Consider the following 20,408-nt stretch of genomic DNA (forward strand, 5'->3'; position numbering starts at 1 on the left):
GGTCCCCCTTCGTTCTCCACACCCCCTCCCTCACGGCGGTCCCCCCCACGCAGGGTCTTCCTTTGTTCCTTCCCTCTGCAACTTCGTCCTCACTTCCACGTGTCCGTCTCATCCATTGATTGCCGCACCGACCCCTCTACTAACGGTGCCGGGTCCTCTCTGACACCTTTGTGGCGCCGACCCAGGCTCCAGCCGCAGGCTCCGCTAACTCACTGCGACCTCGACTGCAGGCTCCGTCAACCGCGGGCTCCGTCAACCGCGGGCTCCATCAACCGCGGGCTTCGGCCTCGGTCACGGGCTCTGACCTGCGGTGGCATCTGCCGCAGCTTTAAGAACCTTGTTCTTGATGGTCGCAAGTAGTACCTGGTGGGCAAAGCATTTACTCAGGACCACGCATTACATCTTAAAATTCACTCACTTCCAGTCTACTCAATCATTCTGTATCTTTCATACTTTTCTTCTTACTTTTATTTTTCTTACATACTTTTATTGAATACTAGACTAAGTGGGACCCGTCGGGTCCCAGCATCACATGGGAGGGCTGGTCACTAATGCAATATTCCACCTCTCCACCAAGTCCAATATAGCTCGCCAGTGAGGGGGGGGGGAGGGCGGTCTGTTGCGCTAGTATGGGTGTTGCGGGCCGAAGGTACTGGTTTTCAGAGGGCTAGTATAGACATTGTGGGCCGAATGGATTCTTGGGCTGGCATCCAACGATCTTAAAAGCCAAGCCAAGGCAAACAATTGGGCTGCAGCCACTTTAGAGCCGCATCGGGGGGACTCACCGTGGAGTAGACGTGCGTTCAGTGTTATTCGCAGCTCAGAGAGCCGTGACCCTCTTGCTTCCTGAGGCTGGCAGAGACTGATTGAGGCACTACACTTCCGGGTTTTATAGTCCCTCCCCCTGCCGCCAGCGGGGGCAGCAGAAAGAATGGGGAATTTTTTTAAAACATTTTTCATCGATGGGAAAAATCGTCTGGTCCCGGAAGGCGGAGGGGGGTTCTGAGCCAGGTGGCCATAAATGACCGCCGTTGGTGGCGGCGTTCACTCAGAAATCGCAGCACAGTGGGCCAAAAGCGGTCAAGATCAGACTTTTAGTAATATAGATGAAGTCCATTGTATTTCTTGTAAATCTTTCTCTTCATGAACCAAAGGAGATTTACTTTCTCTCATTGTCTTCCTTTTCCTGTAATCTTCTGTCTTTAAGATGCATGTTTTACATCATCCAAGCACTGCAGTTGGATTGACATAATTTCCCCTCCTGTTCCAAAGTTCATGCTAAGTACCATACAGCCAAAACGTCTGGTCAGCTAAACCACCAGAAGCAGTGGAAAAACACGTGAAGATAAAACAACTGGTTATTTTTCTTTTAATATAACATCCCAGTCCTTATTCTTGTCCAATGCCTCAATTTCTCTCGTCAGCCAAGTTTCATTACGTTTGCCTTCTTCCCCTTTACTCTAATACTCTATCCTGAGCTTTTGTCACCACACTTTTAAAAACATCCCACTTGACAGTTGATCTTCTGCTTTCCACAACAATTCTCCTTCTGTACCCTGGGTTCCACGCTGGCTGCAATGCGCCGGCACCAGCAGGCCCTCGCTCTAAAGTGAGGTTGTCCCACTGCGGCAACCTAATCCGCGAGTTTAGTGTCTTCAACCTTCAAGCTCGAGGGCACTCGCCTGAAAAACCTCGAGCTGGATCGACCGTCCGCGTTGAAACCGTGAGCTGAATCGACCAACTGCACATACACGCACACGCATGCACGCACGCACACACACATCGCAAAGGCAGGGGGCCAGGGAAAGCATGGGAGCTTTCCCTGGGGGGGGGGGAAGAGACGGGGGAGAGAAGGAGTGGAGACACTTTAAGGAAATATAATAAAGTTTACCGGGCATTTTACATTACCGGTCAGTTTTCCCTGGTCCTGAAAACTGCCATGAGCCATGAGTCAAAATGCCCAGTCAGCGAAGGAGATTGCCTACGGCTGCCCTCGACTGCCTGTAACTAAATAGCGACCCCACTCCACTGCACGACGAGTTCAAAAGAACCATGCCAACCAAATTTTATTCGTGGAAAATTTTTCAACATGCTGAAAAATTATCCGCGACCTAGCTGAGGCCGCGAGTATGTGGGAACTTCCCTCGAGCATGAAGGAGAGTTCCAGTGACCTCATAGGACCTCCTAGTACCACGTGCCGACCATGCTGCGAGTTTGAGTCAAGGGCAAACTCTTCTAAAGTTGCAGATTAGGTCGCCGAAGTGGGACAGCCCCCTTACCTCTCCCACAGCTCCAGGCCTCTCTCACCCACACCTGCAATGGACCCCAACTGTACTTCATTCAATGTCAGATCCACGCCCTGAAAAAACGCTTCCTCGCCTACCTGGACTATACCAAGGATCACAAGCGAGGGTTATGGTCTGAGCACAGGTATATGGGACTAGGGGAGATTATGTGTTCGGCACGGACTAGAAGGGTCGAGATGGCCTGTTTCCGTGCTGTAATTGTTATATGGTTATATGGTATGAATATTGATTTCTCTCACTTCAGGTAACCCCGGCATTCCCTCTCCCTCTATCCCTCCATCACCCAAGTCACACTAACTTCTCATTTTCACCCTACAAACAGCTTACAATGGCCTGTTTCCTTCATCATCATTTCCTTTTTATATATCTTTTATTCATTGATCTTTATCTCTACGCATCACTGTCTATATCTCTCGTTTCCCTTATCCCTAACCAGTGTGAAGAGGGGTCTCGACCCAAAACGTCACCCATTCCTTCTCTGCAAAGATGCAGCTTGTCCCGATGAGTTACTCCAGCTTTTTATGTCTATCTTCACTTGGCTGATGTTCCTTTCCCCTCAAACAAACTGCACCAATCAACTTGAGCGAGACTTTCTCTCATATCCTCAATGTTGGCCTTATTCCAATTTTCATTTCTGTAAACAACACTGAGGAGGAGGATTTCCTGGAATGTATACGGGATGGGTTTTTAAACCAATATGTAGAGGAACCAGCAAGAGGGCAGGCCATCCCAGACTGGGTATTGTGCAATGAGGAAGGATTAGTTAGCGATCTTGTTGTGCAAGGCCCCTTGAGCAACAGTGACCATATGGTGGAATTCTGCATTATGATGGAGAGTGACATGGTTAAATCAGAGGCTGGGGTCCTGAACCAACTTTTCACTGTACCAACTGGTACATGTGACAAATAAATGTATCTTGAACTTAAAGAAAGGAGACTTTGATAGTATAAGACGGGAATTGGCTGGGATAGTCTAGCAAATGATACTTAAAGGGTTGACGGTGGATATGCAATGGCAGAGATTTAAAGATCACATGGATGAATTACAACAATTGTTCACCCCTGTCTGGTATCAAATTAAAACAGGGAAGGCGGCTCAACCATGGCTAACGAGAGAAATTAGGGAAAGTGCTAAATCCAAGGAAGGCATATAAATTGGTGAGGGGAAGCAGTAAACGGAGAACTGGGAGAAATTTAGAATTCAACAGAGGAGGACAAAGGGGTTAATTAAGAGGGGGTATGAGCATGAAAGAAAACTGACTGTAAAAGCTTCTATAGATATGTGAAGAGGAAAAGATTAGTGAAGTCAAATGGAGGTCCCTTACAGTCAGAAACAGGTGAATTTATAATGGGAAACATGGAAATGGCTGACCAGTTGAACAAGTACTTTTGTTCTGTCTTCACTAAGGAGGACAATCTCACAGATATACTAGGGACCGAGGATCTAGTGGGAGGGAGTAACTGAAGGAAATTGACACTAGTCAGGAAATGGTGTCAGTTAAACTGTTGGCACTGAAGGCAGATAAATCCTCAGGGAATTACAGACCAGTTAGCCTGACATTAGTAGTGGGGAAGATGCTTGAGTCGATTATTAAAGATGTTATAGCAGCGTATTTGGAAAGCAGTAAAGGATTCAAGATTCAAGAGAGTTTATTGTCATGTGTCCCTGATAGGACAATGAAATTCTTACTTTGCTTCAGCACAACAGAACATAGTAGGCATGACTACAGAGCAGATCAGTGTGTCCATATACCATTATATAAATATATACACACATGAATAAATAAACTGGTAAAGTGCAAATAAACAGATAATGGGCTATAAATGTTCACAGTTTTGTTCCGAGCCAAGTTTAATAGCCCGATGGCTGTAAGGAAGTAGCTATTCCTGAACATGGTCGTTGCAGTCTTCAGCCTCCTGTACCTTCTACCTGAAGGTAGCAGGGAGATGAGTGTGTGGCCAGGATGATGTGGGTCCTTGATGATACTGCCAGCCTTTTTGAGGCAGCAACTGTGATAGATCCCCTCGATGGAAGGGACATCAGAGCCGATGATGGTCTGGGCAGTGTTTACTACTTTTTGTAGTCTTTTCCTCTCCAGGGCGCTCAAGTTGCTGAACCAAGCCACGATGCAACTGGTTAGCATGCTCTCTACTGTGCACCTGTAGATGTTAGAGAGAGTCGTCCTTGTTAAACCGACTCTCCGTAATCTTCTCAGAAAGTAGAGGCGCTGATGTGCTTTCTTAATAATTGCATCAGTGTTCTCGGACCAGGAAAGATCTTCAGAGATGTGCACGCCCAGGAATTTGAAGCTCTTGACCCTTTCAACCATCGACCCGCTAATATAAACGGGACTGTGGGTACCTATCCTACTCCTTCCAAAGTTCACAATCAGTTCCTTAGTTTTGCTGGTGTTGAGGGCCAGGTTATTGCGCTGGTACCATATGGACAGTCGCTCGATCTCTCTCCTATACTCTGACTCATCCCCATCAGTGATACATCCCACAATAGTGGTGTTGTCAGCGAACTTGATGATGGAGTTTGCACTATGACCGGCTACGCAGTCATGAGTATAGAGTGAGTACAGCAGGGGGCTGAGAACGCAGCCTTGAGGTGCCCCCGTGCTGCTTGTTATCGAGGCTGACACGTTTCCACCAATACGAACAGACTGTGGTCTGTGAATGAGGAAGTCGAGGATCCAATTGCAGAGGGATGCGCAGAGACCCAGTTCTGTGAGTTTGGTAACCAGCTTGGAGGGGATGATTGTGTTAAATGCCGAGCTGTAATCAATGAATAACAGCCTGACATATGTTTTTGTTGTCCAAGTGGTCCAGAGCGGAATGGAGGGCCAGTGAGATCGCATCCACCGTTGATCTGTTGTGGCAGTAAGCGAAATGCAGTGGGTCCAGGTTTTTGTCGAGGTAGGAGTTGATTTGCGCCATGATCAACTTCTCAAACCACTTCATCACCACCGGCATTAGTGCCACTGGTCGATAGTCATTGAGGCACGTCACCTTGCTCTTCTTGGGCACTGGTATAATTGATGCCCTTTTAAAGCAGGTGGGAACCTCAGACCTCAAAAGTGAGAGGTTGAAAATGTCCGTACAAACTCCAGCCAGTTTGTCTGCACTGGTTTTTAGAACACGACCGGGTATACCATTAGGTCCAGGTGCTTTTCGAGGGTTTACCCCTCTGAAGGATTTCCTGACGTCAGCCTCTGTGACTGAGACTGAAATACCATCACAGCGAATGGGGAATCGGTCAAAATCAGCATGGATTTATGAAGGGGAAATCATGCTTGGCTATTCTGGAATTTTCTGTGGATGTAACAAGTAGAATGGATAAGGGAGAGCCAGTGGATGTGGTGTATCTGGACTTTCAAAAAGCCTTTGACAAGGTCCCACACAAGAAATTAGTGTGCAAAAGCATAGTACATGGTATTGCGGGTAACATATTGACATGAATAGAGAACTGGTTGGCAGACAGGAAGCAAAGTGTAGCAATTAACCGGTCCTTTTCAGAATGGCAGGCAGTGGGGTGCTGCAAGACTCAGTGCTGGGACCCCAGTTATTTATAATATATATTAACTATATAGATGAGGGAATTAAATGTGACCATGTTAGCAGATGACAAAATGCTGGGTGGTAGTGTGAGCCGCAAGGAGGCTGCAGGGTGATTTGGATAGGTTGGGTAAGTGGGCAGATGAATGGCAGATACAGTATAATGTGGATAAATGTGAGGTTATCCACTTTGGTGACAAGAACAAGAAGGCCAATTATTATCTGAATGGTGTCAGATTAGGAAAAGGGGAGGTGCAATGAGATCTGGGAATATTTGTACATCAGTCACTGAAAGTAAGCAGGCAGGTACAACGGGCAGTGAAGAAACTAAATAGCATGTTTCATATTGAGAGGATTTGAGTACAGGAGCAAGGCGGTCCTACTGCAGATGTACCGGGCCCTGGTGTGACCGCACCTGGAGTATTGTGTGCAGTTTTTCTCTCCTTATTTGAGGAAGGACATTATTGCTATTGAGGGAGTGCAGCGTAGGTTCACCAGGTTAATTCCCGGTATGGCGAGACTGACATATGACGAAAGAATAGATCGATTGTCCTTATATATTCACTGGAATTTAGGATGAGGGGAGATCTTATAGAAACATATAAAAATCGTAAGGGATTGGACAGGCTAGATGCATGTTCCTGATGTTGGGGGAGCCCAGAACCAGGGGTCACAGTATAAGAATAAGGGGTAGGCCACTTAGTACTGAGATGAGGAAAAGCCTTTCACACAGAGAGTTGGGAATCTGTGCAATTCTCTGCCACAGAAGGTAGTGGAGGCCACTTCACTGGATGTTTTTAAGAGAGAGATTTAGCTCTTAGCTCTAACGAAATCAAGGGATATGGGGAGAAAGCAGGAACAGGGTACTGATCCTGGATGATCAGTCATAATCATATTGAATGGTGGTGCTGGCTCGAAGGACCGAATGGCCTACTCCTGCACCTATTTTCGATGTTCCTATGTTTCACTTCCTTGCTGTTAAGAGTGTTTGAGATCTCAGTGAATCTCAGTTTTCTATGTTTGGCAGCAACCTTATCTCTTCACTCTTTCTGACGACTGAAACACTCAAGCTCTGGAAGAAACTTCCCTAAATTACTCCTGGTCCAGCAATACCACCTTGAGATGTTAAAATCCGTTTGTCGTCTTTCTCTTGTCTGCGTCTAGCCTCCTCCTCTAGCCACAGTGCTGTCCTCCCTCCACCTCATTGTTCGACAACTGGTTGCAGCTAATCTGCCAAAAGACACCATTCAAATTAACTCAAGACCCTCAGCTTAAGATGAAGAAAAGCCATGAGCATTGATAGGACTGTACTTCAGCCAATTGATCATTCATGGAAATAAAACTATCAGATGTCACTGATAGTTGATTATTACACAGCATTTTGAAGTTCGAGCAGGTAGTATAGTCACTCCATAAGAGTGTTTAACTTTGTGAATTGAATTATAAATAAACACCATTGTATGAAATAGTATTCAGTGCCTTTTGAGCTGACTGAGTGTATAATGTCCCACCCATAGGGAATAAAATAGATGGAACAAAAAAGATTGTTTGCATTGTTCATCTGAACTCTGAGCTGTAGAGTGAAAATGAAAAGCTAGGTACATTGTCGGACCTGATCCCAGGAATATTCTTGGTTCGTGTTCACCAATGGGAGAATAGTGAATACACGTCAGCGAGTACCTTTTGATAGGTGCCAAGCTGCTTTGTTTTTGTTCTAAAGGATCAGTTGAAAGAGAAGTAGATAAATGCACTTGGTACTGAGAGATGTGCCCAGCCCGTACAGTAAAGCAGCAGGTGTTGCAATGTAATTAAGAGGGAAGGTTGCTCACCATGTATAGATAAGGAAACTCATTCAACCTGTATTTTGAAGAGCACATAAAATTGATCTCCTAATGTCTTTGTTGATTAAATAAATCCACTTTCTGAAAGAGAACAATGAATATTGATGGTTAGTCCTCCCTTACAAGCATAATCAAAAGAAGATAGTTTATCTTATCCATGTTAACAGAATCAGCATTGCATCTCACACATTTTTGCATTACATTCATATCTTCAGAGTATTCCCTTTTCCTTTCCTCCCTTTATACTTAAATCTACCATATTATTCAAATGCCTATTCAATCAATAAAGGCGGCACTGTGCGCAGCGGTAGAGTTGCTGCCTTACAGCGCCAGAGACCCGGGTTCGATCCTGACCACGGGTGCTTGTCTGTACGGAGTTTGTACGTTCTCTCCGTGACCTGCGAGGGTTTTCTCCGGGATCTCCAGTTTCCTCCCACACTCCAAAAGTGTACAGGTTTGTAGGTTAATTGGCTTGGTATAATTGTAAATTGTCCCTAGTGTGTGTAGGGTAACGTTAATGTGTGGGGTTCACTGGTCGGCGCGGACCTGGTGGGCCGAAGGATCTGCTTTCGTGCTGTATCTCTAAACTAAACTAACGTTTATGCGATAGACTGAGCGGGTGAGGGGCTTGGTGGTTGTGCGGAGTGGTTGAATGGAGCATTGATTGTGATCTGGCTATTGGGTGCTGATTAGATACGAGCGCAGTCCAAATACAACACTCCCCCACCCCCCCGTCATGCTTGTTCAGTGTCAGTAGAGTGAGCCACAGTGTTGCCTCTGTGTAGGTGAGGGAAAATTGGTGCTGTGGGAGAATCATTGTAAACAAGACGGGAGCAATGGAGAACCCTTTCCCCCCAACACACAGAGTGGGTCGATTGTGCCCTCTGCCGCAGGTGGGCCCAGTCACCACAGGCTGTGGCAGTATCGTGACCACATGATGAGGGCATGCACAAACTACGTTACCAAGGTAAAAAGCTTTGATCTGTTCTTCAGATTGTTGGCAGAGACATTAATAGATCGCAGAGAGATTATTAAATTATAGAAATGGGTGGAGAAATGGCAGATAGTTTAATCCAAGCAAGTGTGAGGTGATGCACTCGAGGTCAAATGTAAGAAGAAGTATACAGTTGATGGCAGAACCCTTAACAGCATTGACGTACAGCATCCAAGCCCCATAGCCTCCTTAAAGTGGCAACTAAGGGAACAGGTTCAAGGATCCGACTGATAGAACAGAATAAGGCTCACTCTTCAGTCCCAGTAGAAATCAACTTTATTGGCAATAGAAACATCTACTTACCTAGGTATGCACAAGGCCCCATCTATGGCACCACATCTCTCTCTCTCTCTCCCTCTCTCTCCCCCTCTCCATCTCCTCGTGACCCAGCCCATCGGTGAGGCCTTCCAGTATAAATCAAGTTTATTGGCATTAGGGAGTAAACATCTACTTATCCAGGAATGCACAGGGCCCATGTACAGCACCACATTCCCTGCCCTTTGACAGATCTTTTGTCACCTGGAGGGCCTAGTTTCATCATCAACAAGCGGTCTATGGGGCAAAATGCACCATATGCATGGTACTTGATCGAAGATCAGGAGACGTCTGCTCGGACATTGCCGTGCCTTAACACCCGATAATAACTAGATATGAATTAGAAATGTATCTGGCTCATATTTTTCACACACAGACCCATTCCTGACAAATCTAGAATCAAAGGGCAATTCTAGTGGCTGAACTTATTTCCATTTCTTTGATTGCCAACTGTGGATTGATTCCAAGATGTTACTGTTTTAGCAATTTGGTGCCATATTTTAATCACTTGGCAGTTAGAGTGGCTGTTCAATGTGTCAAAAGAGTGTGAGAGTAAAAGATGACTTTAACGGACTCTGATGCATATTATAAATCTGTTGGGAATAAATGAAAAAATATTACACAGTATCATCACATTTAACATTTATGAGCTGGTTAGAATTCTGTGTTTGCAGCAATATTACTAATTAATCATACAGAGAATAAGCGATGGCTGGTCTGGAACAAATTTCCAAAGTTCATAAATAATTTCCCTGGCGGAGCTGGCTTCAGCTATAGTTATCCACAGCTACGTAAGCAAGATTCAAATCATTTTAATGAGAAGAGGATCTGTTATCTGGGCTGAGATGTATGAATCATTGTTTGATATGGGTGAGGTGCCAGAGTATTGAAGGATGGTTAATGTTGTGCCTCTATTTAGGAAAGGCTCAAAGAAAAGAATCAGAACTATAGACCTTTCCTATAGACCCCAACAGTCTTTCCAGTTGAGGCATATGTTCACTTGCACCTCCTCCAACCTCATCTACTGTATCTGCTGTTCCAGGTGTCAACTCCCATATTGCCCAGCGAGACCAAGCGCAGGCTCGCTGATCGTTTCGCTGAACACGTTCGCTCAATCCGCCTAAACCTACCAGATCTCCCGGTTGCTAAACACTTTAACTCCCCCTCCTATTCCCACACTGACCTTTCTGTCCTGGGCCTCCTCCATTGTCAGAGTGAGGCCCAGCACAAATTGGAGGAACAGCACCTCATATTTCGCTTGGGCAGCTTACACCCCAGTGTCATGAACATTGACCTCTAACTTCAAGTAACCCTTGCTTTCCCTCTCTCTATCCCTCCCCCTTCCCAGTTCTCCGACCAATCTTACTGTCTCCGACTACATTTTATCTCTGTTTGCTTTGTTGTTACCTTCTCCCAGCTAACAATGATCTATTCTACATTTTCCTTGATCTCCATCTCCTTTGTCCTATTTTCACACCTTACATTTCCTTAACTATGTTTGTCCCTCTCCCCTGACATCAGTCTGAAGAAGGGTGTCAACCCGAAATGTCACCCATTCCTTCTCTCCAGAGATGCTGCCAACTCCAGCATTTTATGTCTATCTTCGGCTTAAACCAGCATCTGCAGTTCCTTCCTACACATTTCGAACTGGGTACAGAATTGGCTTCATGGAAGGAAGCAGAGGCTGGTGATGGAACATTGTTTATCGGACTGGAGGCCTGTGACTAGTGATGTATCTCAAGAATCAGTATTGGACCCATTGCTGTTTATCATCTGTATCAATGGTTCGGATGAGAATGTACAAGACATGATTTGTAACTTTGCAGACAACATGATGGTATTGTACGCAGTGAAAGGGGTTATCAAGAATTACATTGGGATCTTTGCTAACTAGGCAGGTAGAGCGAGGAATGCTAACAGTTGTATTCAGATAAATATAAGGTGTCGCATTTTGGGAAGTTTAACAAGGGTAGGAATTTCACAGTGGGATTGGGCTATGGGAAGCGTTGCAGATGTATCTAGAAATTCAAGTACATATAGTTGAATGTGGCGACACAAGTGAATAGGATGAAGAAGGCTTTTGATACTTTGGCCTTCATCAGTCAGGAAATTGAGTATAAATGGGCCTCACAGCATCAGAGACTTAATTTTGATCTTGACTACAGCATGTGGAGTTTGTACGTTCTCCCTGTGACTACGTGACTCCAGGTATTCCGGTTTCCTCCCACATTACAAAGACATGCAGGCTTGAAGATTAATTGGCTTCTGTAAATTGTTCCTAATTTGCCGGGCATAGAACTAGCAGGTCGGCATGGACACGGACAGCCGAATGGCCTGTTTACACCCTGCATCTCTAAACTAAACTAAAGTGTAAACTAAAGTTGTAACATCATGTTACAGTTGTACAAGATGTTGGTGAGGACACACTTGGAGTATTGTATTCAGTGCTGAGGAAGTCCAATACAGGATTTGAAGGCCTGAGATATACTGTAAGTAAAGGTTAGCAGGCTAGGTCTTTCATTCTTCAACCCAAGAGGCTAAGGGGCAATCTTATAGAGGTGTATGAAATCATGAGAAGTGTGAATGCGCAGAATCTTTTTCCCAGGAATCAAGACCCAGAAGACATAGGTTTCAGATGGGAAGGGAAACATTTAAAAGGAATCTGCATATAAGGAATGAGCTGCCAGGGGAAGTAATAGAGGCAGGTACCATCACAATATTTAAAAGACATTTGGACAGACACATGGATAGTAAAGAGCAAAGACCCTATAGACCACTCCTGCTAAATGCAATGGGCTGACCTGTAGTACGCAATGGAGCGGAACGTGGACCTTTTTATCATCCATTTCCATAACCCGACCCGACCCGACTCGCAGTGTAATCAACGTTGCGGGGGAACAGTTTGTGTTAATAAATTTAAATTCTGAAAATCAGGAGAAGATTTTTACCAAAGAACTTTTATTTTTACGAGGATGTTTCCGTAACCGGCTTCCGTCTCCGCACGAGTATCTTTGCTCCGCTATGGGATCTTTGGTGCGGAGACGGAAGCCGGTTACGGAAATGGGGCCGAAAATTACCCATGAATCTGCCCATGACCGTACTACGTCTTTTTCGTTGAGTGATCTATCTTGCTCGCTATAGGATCTTTGGTAAAGAGGGATCTGGGCTAAGTATGGTGAAATTAAATGGAGCATATTCCTTGGCACAGATGGGGTGGACCGAAGATCTGTTTCTGTGCTGAATTATCCTGTGACTGTGATCTAAAGGTAAAGCAAATTGGCATTTCATTAAAACCTTCCTAATATGTGAGATTAGTCCAAAATGCTTCAAAAATGCCAACAAATATTGTGCAGGCATGATACCAATGTACATCATTAATGGTCATGTTATCCCTTGCCTTCTGCCAATACAGCCGTGGTGAGATGAATCAGTACTTATCTCTAGTTGGTGTTGGCAGAATAGGGTTTATATAAATGTGAATTAATCATTTATTGGACGTGGTGAAGAATGGTGGTATTTCCAGTCATTCAGGCTCCTACCGATATAAAGGTTGCAGGTTACATTAGGTGAATTTGATATGTTTGTTTGATACTCCTAAAAGTGCACAGATTATTCTACCTATAAATAGCAGAGGAAAGCTATTAGTTTTGACAAGCTGCTTCTTGTACTGGTCAAAGCATGGGGATGACCACTGGCAGTGACACAGTGCTTGACAAGATGACTTTGCCAACCATTTGAATGTGTTATTAACCATGTTAAACTGCAGAGGAGGAAATCAACCCAAATACCAGAAGTGTTTGTGGATAACATCTGTTTTTGATTTGAATACCACATCTGTTGCTGGTAGTAGAGACATTTGCTGTAGGTGGGGGAGAGTGTATGGATTAGCAGGACGGCATAGTGGTGCAGCGGTAGAACTGCTACCTCACAGCACCAGAGAACCAGGCTTTATCCTGATTATGGGTGCTGTCTGTGCGGAGTTTGTACGTTCCCTCTGTGACTGCGTGGGTTTTCTCTGGGTGCTCCAGTTTCCTCCCACATTCCAAAGACATGGTTTGTAAATTGTAAGACTACAGGCTTCCGTAAATTGCCTCGTAGTGTATGGGATATGAAAGTGGGATCACATAGACCTAGTGTGTGGATATTCAATGGTCAGTGTGGAAACGTTGGGCTGAAGGGCCTGTTTCCGTGCTGTATCACTGAACTAAACTAAACTAAGCTAAACAGAGAGGGTTTGGTAAGGCGGGCTTGTGCTGGAGGTCCAAGGCGTTCACCTCAGAACTATCCGTAAGGGTTACAAGTGATGCTGGCTGCTTCACAACTACCGTACAATATGGACTCAGTACAAAGTCATTACTGAGCATTTAACATTTTTAACTTTTGAAGCAAATCACATTTCTGGGGGAAATTGTTTCCAACAAGTACTTTTAAAGCTATGCTACCATTCTATATTTCTTTCAGCAAAGTTATATTTTGGGACATTTTCGTTTTTTGCATTGTACTGATATATTTTTCATTTTATTTTTTATTTCAATTTCAGTTTCAAATACTTAAATTTCCTTCTCTCCAGAGATGCTGCCTGTCCCGCTGAGTTACTCCAGCATTTTGTATCTACCTTTGATTTAAATCTGCCGTTCTTTCCTACACACTTAAATGTATATGTTGCTTTCAGTGCAGCAAAGTGGCACTGCACTAGAATGTAATCAAACGCACATTTGAAGCTAAAATCCATATCAGGACAGATGATCACATACATGGCGTAGCAATAAATCTTAAGGAGCTTCCATAAGGAGGAGAGAGGCTGAAATGGCTCAGCCTGGATTTGGAGGACAACGGAGCTCTCAGAAAATTGTAGGGCCAGAGAAGATTACAGTGAGACGAGGAGAAACCACGAGTGGATTTATAAACAAAAGATGAGAATTTTATATTCCTCCTCTTTTCATAAAATGCTGCACCCTGTTTATTTATTCCTCCACAAAATAGAAAATGGATGATGATACGGAGAAAGTGAGGGCACCACCTCGCTGGCTTGCCCTGCTTGGAGTGTCAGCCCATTGAATCCAGGATCAATGTTTCAAGTTCACCCATGTGGGTGCAAAGATTTCCTTCTGTTCATAATCTTGAATTATTTACAGTCATACTGGAGTCATGAAACATTGACTGTTTTCAAAACCTTGCCCTGTCATGGGTCTGAAAATGAAACCATGAAGCATTTGGATGGGGCTTTAATGGCTCCACACACCATTGGTTTGATGGAAGGTGGAAAAATGCATAGTCCATGAAGATGGATGAACCTGTTGAAGAAAGCATGGGGTGTACAAAACATTCAGCAGTGCCAGAGTGTGGCAGTATATGCAAAGGTCACTGACGGATTCAGTAAAGAGGTACATGGAAGTTGTTTTTAACAGCAGCGTTATGTTAGTGAACCTTAATGTAAAATATCACCAGATTTAACGGTTCTATTAAATACCTTTAGATATTTGCATCAAGTGCTTCCATTTTGCAAACATAACCTTATAGACATGTGTGCATTGTTATTTACAGATGCTCCTGCATCTCCCGTGCTGGTGCTGGGAGTTTGGTCGAACATAACTTTATTCATCTCCTCTCTCTCTGTTCCTTTGCAGGAAAAAAGCCAAAATGGCTCAAAATTCATTTCAAAATGCCAATCCAGGGAAAATTGATATGTAACTTTAAAAAGAGAACACGTCACGCTGGTCGAACCCCCCTCACTCACCCTGATCACCGAACGACTCTGTACCTCACTGTTACCCAGTGAACACAGTCTACAAGGTGGATGGTGGATCCTTACCTTATTTCAGAAGCCTTCAAAAAAGTGGAAAGCACATCTCTCAGGTTGTCGTGGGATAATCTTTCAGGCAGCTCTGTGCTATAGTTACTAATTAATTAAAGCTGTATCCTGCTCAAATGATCATGTTAATAATAACTGGACCAGCCAAAACATTGTTGGGTTTGTCGATCATGGTATCAACACTTATCCACAGTGTTTATTATCCATTGGGATTATTATCCATCTTCAGCCCAATGTATATTTTGACTTTGCCCTGAATCACCTGCTCAGTCCCTTTGGTTAAGGAGCTGGGGTGTGGACAGTCCTTTGTTCAGCTCTTACAGAAGAGATCCAGAAGTGGTTCATTGTTAATTTTTCCAACCTGGTTGCTCATCCATTTCCCACACACTTCAGATTTTAATTTCATTTGAACTTTAAAATATAATCCACTTGAATTGCTTTATTTGTGTCAGTCTACTGTCCTAGACTAGCTTAATCTGTAATACATGTAAGGTTTCAGCACTCCATCTGCAGTATAGACAAGTTGAATGTTGCCATTGTTGCCATTAGCAAGAGTTACCAGAAGCAAGATGTTGCCCATTGTAGGTAGATAAAAATGCTGAAGAAATTCAGCGGGTGAGGCAGCATCTATGGAGAGCATCTATGCCCATTGTTGTTCCTTTGCAAGGGAAGGAAAAGCTCAGAAGACCCATTCGTTTCACACCGCTCTGACAGAATGTCTACATCTCCAGGCTTGCTGAAGAATACACCTTTATAAAATTCAATTTCTAGCAACTGTCCCTGCAGCTTTTTAAGCTAAATCAATTAAATTGTGTGAAAGTTTTAGGATTTGCCTGCTTGTTTCGCCCAAGATTTTACAGCCATTTTGAGTCAAACTTTTACTTCTTCAGATAGACACAGTAACTGGAGTAACGCTGGAGTAACTGAGCGGGTCAGACAGTATCTCTGGAGCCAAGCAATAGGTGACGATTTAACTGGAGACCCATTGAAGTCTGAAGACTCAGAGTCTAAAGAAGTGTCACCCATTCCTTCTCTCCAGAGATGCTGCCTGTTCCGCTCAGTTACTCCAGTTTTTTGTGACTATCTTCGGTTTAAACCAACATCTGCAGTTCCTTCCTACACATCTTTACTTCTTCACTCTGGACTGAATTCAAATCCAGGATCCAGTCAGGGTAAGAATCGAGATTGGAATCTTTTGTCCCGCATGCTATCCTTACTTTGACTCGTAAATAGAATCATATTTTTCAAAACTAAAATGATTTTCTGCAAAACAATGATATTTTGCTATCTTTGTTAATTTTTATAGCAATATGATCAATAAATATAGCAGTTTAAAACAAAATTCTTGACAAATAATGGAGGCATTCATTTTATGCATTATTAATTCAAAGTGTAACAATATGCAGTTTTTTTAATGACTGAATGTATCATTAACTGCTGATCTAATTAAAAGCCATGCAGATTTATATTTTACAATGACAGATGTATTTACTTACTTTGATGATTTGCCTGTTATAGTGATGTGTCATTTATATCTCTAAAGTGTACTTCCTGCTGTTAAGGGCCTGTCCCACGAGCATGCGACTGCATGTGGCGAGCGCGACCAAACCGGAAGCGGGGGCCACGCGGAGGTCGAGTGAGTGACGTGAAGTTCGAGCGAAGTCCGTGGCAAGTTCGCGCGTGACGTACGGCGTCGAGACGCTGCGCGTTGAGGCGGCTGCGGGCCGGCAGGCCGTTGCCGCGCGGAATTTTTGAACTCTCAGTTTTTCGGAGCCCCACGTGATGTCGGGACCAGCTCCGCACAACTCCATATGGCTCCGGTGATCGAAGTGGGACCGGCCCCGCGATGCCGTACGGCTCAAGCGACTACGTTAGGTCGCGCTTGCCGCATGCTCTCGCATGCTCGTGGGACAGGCTTACCATCTCATTGGAGTGTCTCTTGGGTTATTGGTCTTATCAGTTTATGACTGTCAGGTGTACTAAAATGTCGCTGCTCCCCGACTTATGTAAGGGTTACATCCCACGCATCCTTGCGTAAATAAGATTACATAAGTCGGAAAAGGAAGTGCTACTGTGTACACATTTAGTTTACTATTCAATGTGGAGATCGCGGGGGGGAGCTCCAACATGGAGACCACGGGGGAGCTCTGACACGGAGATCGCTAGGTAGCTCTCACATGGAGACCATAGGAGAGTTCTGATGAGGAGACCACGGGGGAGATCCTTAGCACATGTGAGGTCCTTTCAAGAGTCCGTTAACCACCAATGAAGAACTTGTTCTTGAATCTGGCGTACGTTCAAGCTTTTGCATCATTTTCTGAGGGGAAAAGCGGAAAAGTGCGAATAATATTAACGAGGATGTTGCCAGGACTTGGCCTGAGCTATTGGGAGACGTGTAGGAAGGAACGGCAGATGCTGGTTCACACCGAAGATAGACACAAAATGTCGGAGTCATTCGGTGGGACAGGCAGCATCGTTTGAGAGAAGGAATGGGTGACGGATGTTTTGGTCGAGACCCTTCTTCAGACTGAGAGGCAGGGGAGAGGGAGTCTAGAGATATCGAAGGGTAAGGTGTGAAAACAACAGATCAAAGTCAAAGTTAATTTCATTCATCACATGCACCCGAAGGTGCAGTGAAATGAATTTGCCAGCAGTGATACACTTAAAAAAAGAACACACAAGAATTTAACACAAACATCCACCACAGCATTCTTCATTGTGGTGGAAGGCAACAAAGTTCAGTCAGTCCTCCTCTTTTGTTCACCCGTGGTTGGGGCCATGAGTAGTTGCCGCTACGGACGGCCCAATGTACAGGCCCGCTCGTCGGGATGATCATAACTCCGACATCGATACGGTCGAACACACGCTTGGGGAGCCCAAATCGGCATTTTCCTACCGGAGATCGTAGCTTCAGGATGTTATAGGCCGCAGGCCGGTGGTTGGAGCTCTTCTCCGGTGATCCCCGGCAATGGAACCCAGGCTCCGGTTGGTAAGTCTACGCTACGCCCGCGGCTAGAAGTTCCGCAGACCACAGCCCCATGATGCCAAAGTCACCAGGCCAGCAATCGGAGCACTTGTCTCTGGCGACCCCCGGCAAGGGTTCGCTCGCTCCGCGATGGAAAAGTCCATGCTGTGCCTGCTGCCGAAGCTCTGGGCCCAACTCTGGGAAAGGCCGCTCCAATCCAAACTGTTAGGTTGCGAGGGAGGCGAATCTCCGTCGAGGTTTCCCCCGTTCACCCCCACCCCCCACCACCACCCCCCACAAAATAAACACCAAGAGATGCCTAAACTAACATTTAGACACACCATAAACACAAAGTCAAAATAACGAACATACTGCTGGCAGGGCAGCCGATATCGAAGCAGATGGCGATAAGGAAATGTAGAATGGTTCATTATTAGCTGAGGGGAAGGTGACAACGCAGCATACAATCAGTAATATTTAATCAGGACGACAGTAGAACTAGGCAGAGAACTAGGGTGGGGGAGGGACGGAGAAAAAGCAAGGAAGCTAGATAAATCAATTTGATTAAGAAGGAACTGCAGATGCTCGAAAATCAAAGGCCGACAAAAGTGCTGGAGAAACTCAGCGGGTGCAGCAACATCTATGGAGCGAAGGAAATAGGCAACGTTTCGGGTCTGAAGAAGGGTTTTGGCCCGAAATGTTGCCTATTTCCTTCGCTCCATAGATGCTGCTGCACCTGCTGCGATTCTCCAGCACTTTTGTCTACCATAAATCAATTTGATACCGCTGGGGTGTAAGCTGCCAAAGAGAAATATGAGGTGTTGTTCCTCCAATTTGCGTTGGCATCACTCCGACAGTTAAGGAGGCCCAAGGACAGAAAGGTCAGTATGGGAATGGGAGGGGGAGTTAAAGTGCTTTGCAATCAGGAGATCATGTAGGCAAAGGTGGATTAAGCGTAGGTGTTCAGTGAAACAATTGGGAGAAATTGGCCAGGCCTAGGACTTTATTCCTTGGAGTGCAGGTGGATGAAGGGTGATCTTATAAAGGATCATGAGGGGGATAGATAAGGTGAATGTGTAAAGAGCTTGTTCTAAGCTTCCCCCCAGTCTAGTTTCAGTCAATAAAATACTGAGTCAAGCACTTGCACATCTAAACTTTATTTTGGAAAAACACAATAACAGTTCCCCACTTCTATACCTAACCACCACGGGTTTGATTATTGTACCTGCTTGGCCAAGTCCTTCTAGCCTCATGCAAGCAGAGACTCTCTAGAAGGTCACGCAGTCCTAAGCGTTCTCCCAGAAGATCGACACAGGACCTCGTGGGAGCTACCTTTTATAGGTCCCCGAACCTTGAGGGGCCGAACCATCTGGGGGTGGTCCCTTTACAGTCCAATAACAGATATCGATGAACACAGTACATGATAGACATTTCCCTAACCCGATAATACAGTAACTAATATAATGTATTCAAATGGAGCTTCTGGAAGGAAGCAAACAGCAACATTTGCCCAGATATTCAAGAAACCCAGACAAGGCTCAACACTTAACCTAATCAACATCTCGCAAAGTAAAGCTTTGCAACAATATTTACGTGTATGTCTGGTTTGCTTTCACCCAATCCAATTAATGCACTTTACACCTAATTGTAAGAATCTGCAGATATCCCATTCTTTCCCTGCAATCTCATCTAGGCTCCAGACAAGCTGGAACCATTCTGCAGATTGTCCAAGTTCTGCAAAAAGCACATTTAAATTGACCAAATGGCCTAGCAGCACAGAAGCCTTTACTCAATTTTAGTGTCCAAGCATCTCCAATTTGTCCAGAATTAACATTCCTTCCTTTTATCATACATGATAAACCATCATTTATGATAACCAAATAATCAGATAATCAGATAACCAGATATACACATGTGTAACTATTACATTCTCCATCAATTAACAACAACAAGGTGATGATGTTTCTTCTCAGAATCTTATCAAGTTTCCCATGTTTTCATGGGCGTAGCTTCATAATTTCCGTCTGATGAGTCTTCACATCCTGAGTTTTCATGGGCGTGAATTCTATCCATCTGTGTTGTTGCCCATTCCTCCATCCCTTTCCATAGTCAAACCTATAACCTATAATTCCTGAAATACTTGGGACAAAGCAAGTTACCATTCATATACTAATCCTTTCCCATACATTCCCTGTATTCCTACTTCACAAAACCTTTTCTATTTCACTATAACTATATCTACTATATTCTGCTCTATAATATCCTCTTTACTATCCTAGGATCAACACTAATCAGCCCTCTCCATATTCACACAATGTTCTTTAATGTATATCTGATCATGGTTTCTCATATAGATTTCAGCTGGGTTCATTCCAGATTTCATATAACCATATAACAATAACCATATAACAATTACAGCACGGAAACAGGCCATCTCGGCCCTACAAGTCCGTGCCGAACAACTTTTATCCCTTAGTCCCACCTGCTTGCACTCATACCATAACCCTCCATTCCCTTCTCATCCATATGCCTATCCAATTTATTTTTAAATGATACCAACGAACCTGCCTCCACCACTTCCACTGGAAGCTCATTCCACACTGCTACCACTCTCTGAG

General features: G+C 44.5%; 1 protein-coding gene across 2 annotated transcripts in view; it reads left to right on the forward strand.

Annotated features, from left to right (window-relative positions):
• The window catches only part of susd2 (sushi domain containing 2), a 144,610-nt gene extending 128,225 nt beyond the window's left edge, over positions 1-16,385 (forward strand). For both annotated transcript variants that reach the window (XM_033043090.1, XM_033043089.1), the window contains exon 16: positions 14,641-16,385. In XM_033043090.1, the coding sequence (XP_032898981.1) occupies positions 14,641-14,704 (64 nt within the window). In that variant the 3' untranslated portion in view covers positions 14,705-16,385. The remainder of the gene's footprint in view (positions 1-14,640) is intronic.
• Positions 16,386-20,408: the final 4,023 nt, after the last annotated feature.

This window comes from Amblyraja radiata, chromosome 25 (genome assembly GCF_010909765.2).
Source record: "Amblyraja radiata isolate CabotCenter1 chromosome 25, sAmbRad1.1.pri, whole genome shotgun sequence".
In the NCBI taxonomy this organism is placed as follows: domain Eukaryota; kingdom Metazoa; phylum Chordata; class Chondrichthyes; order Rajiformes; family Rajidae; genus Amblyraja; species Amblyraja radiata.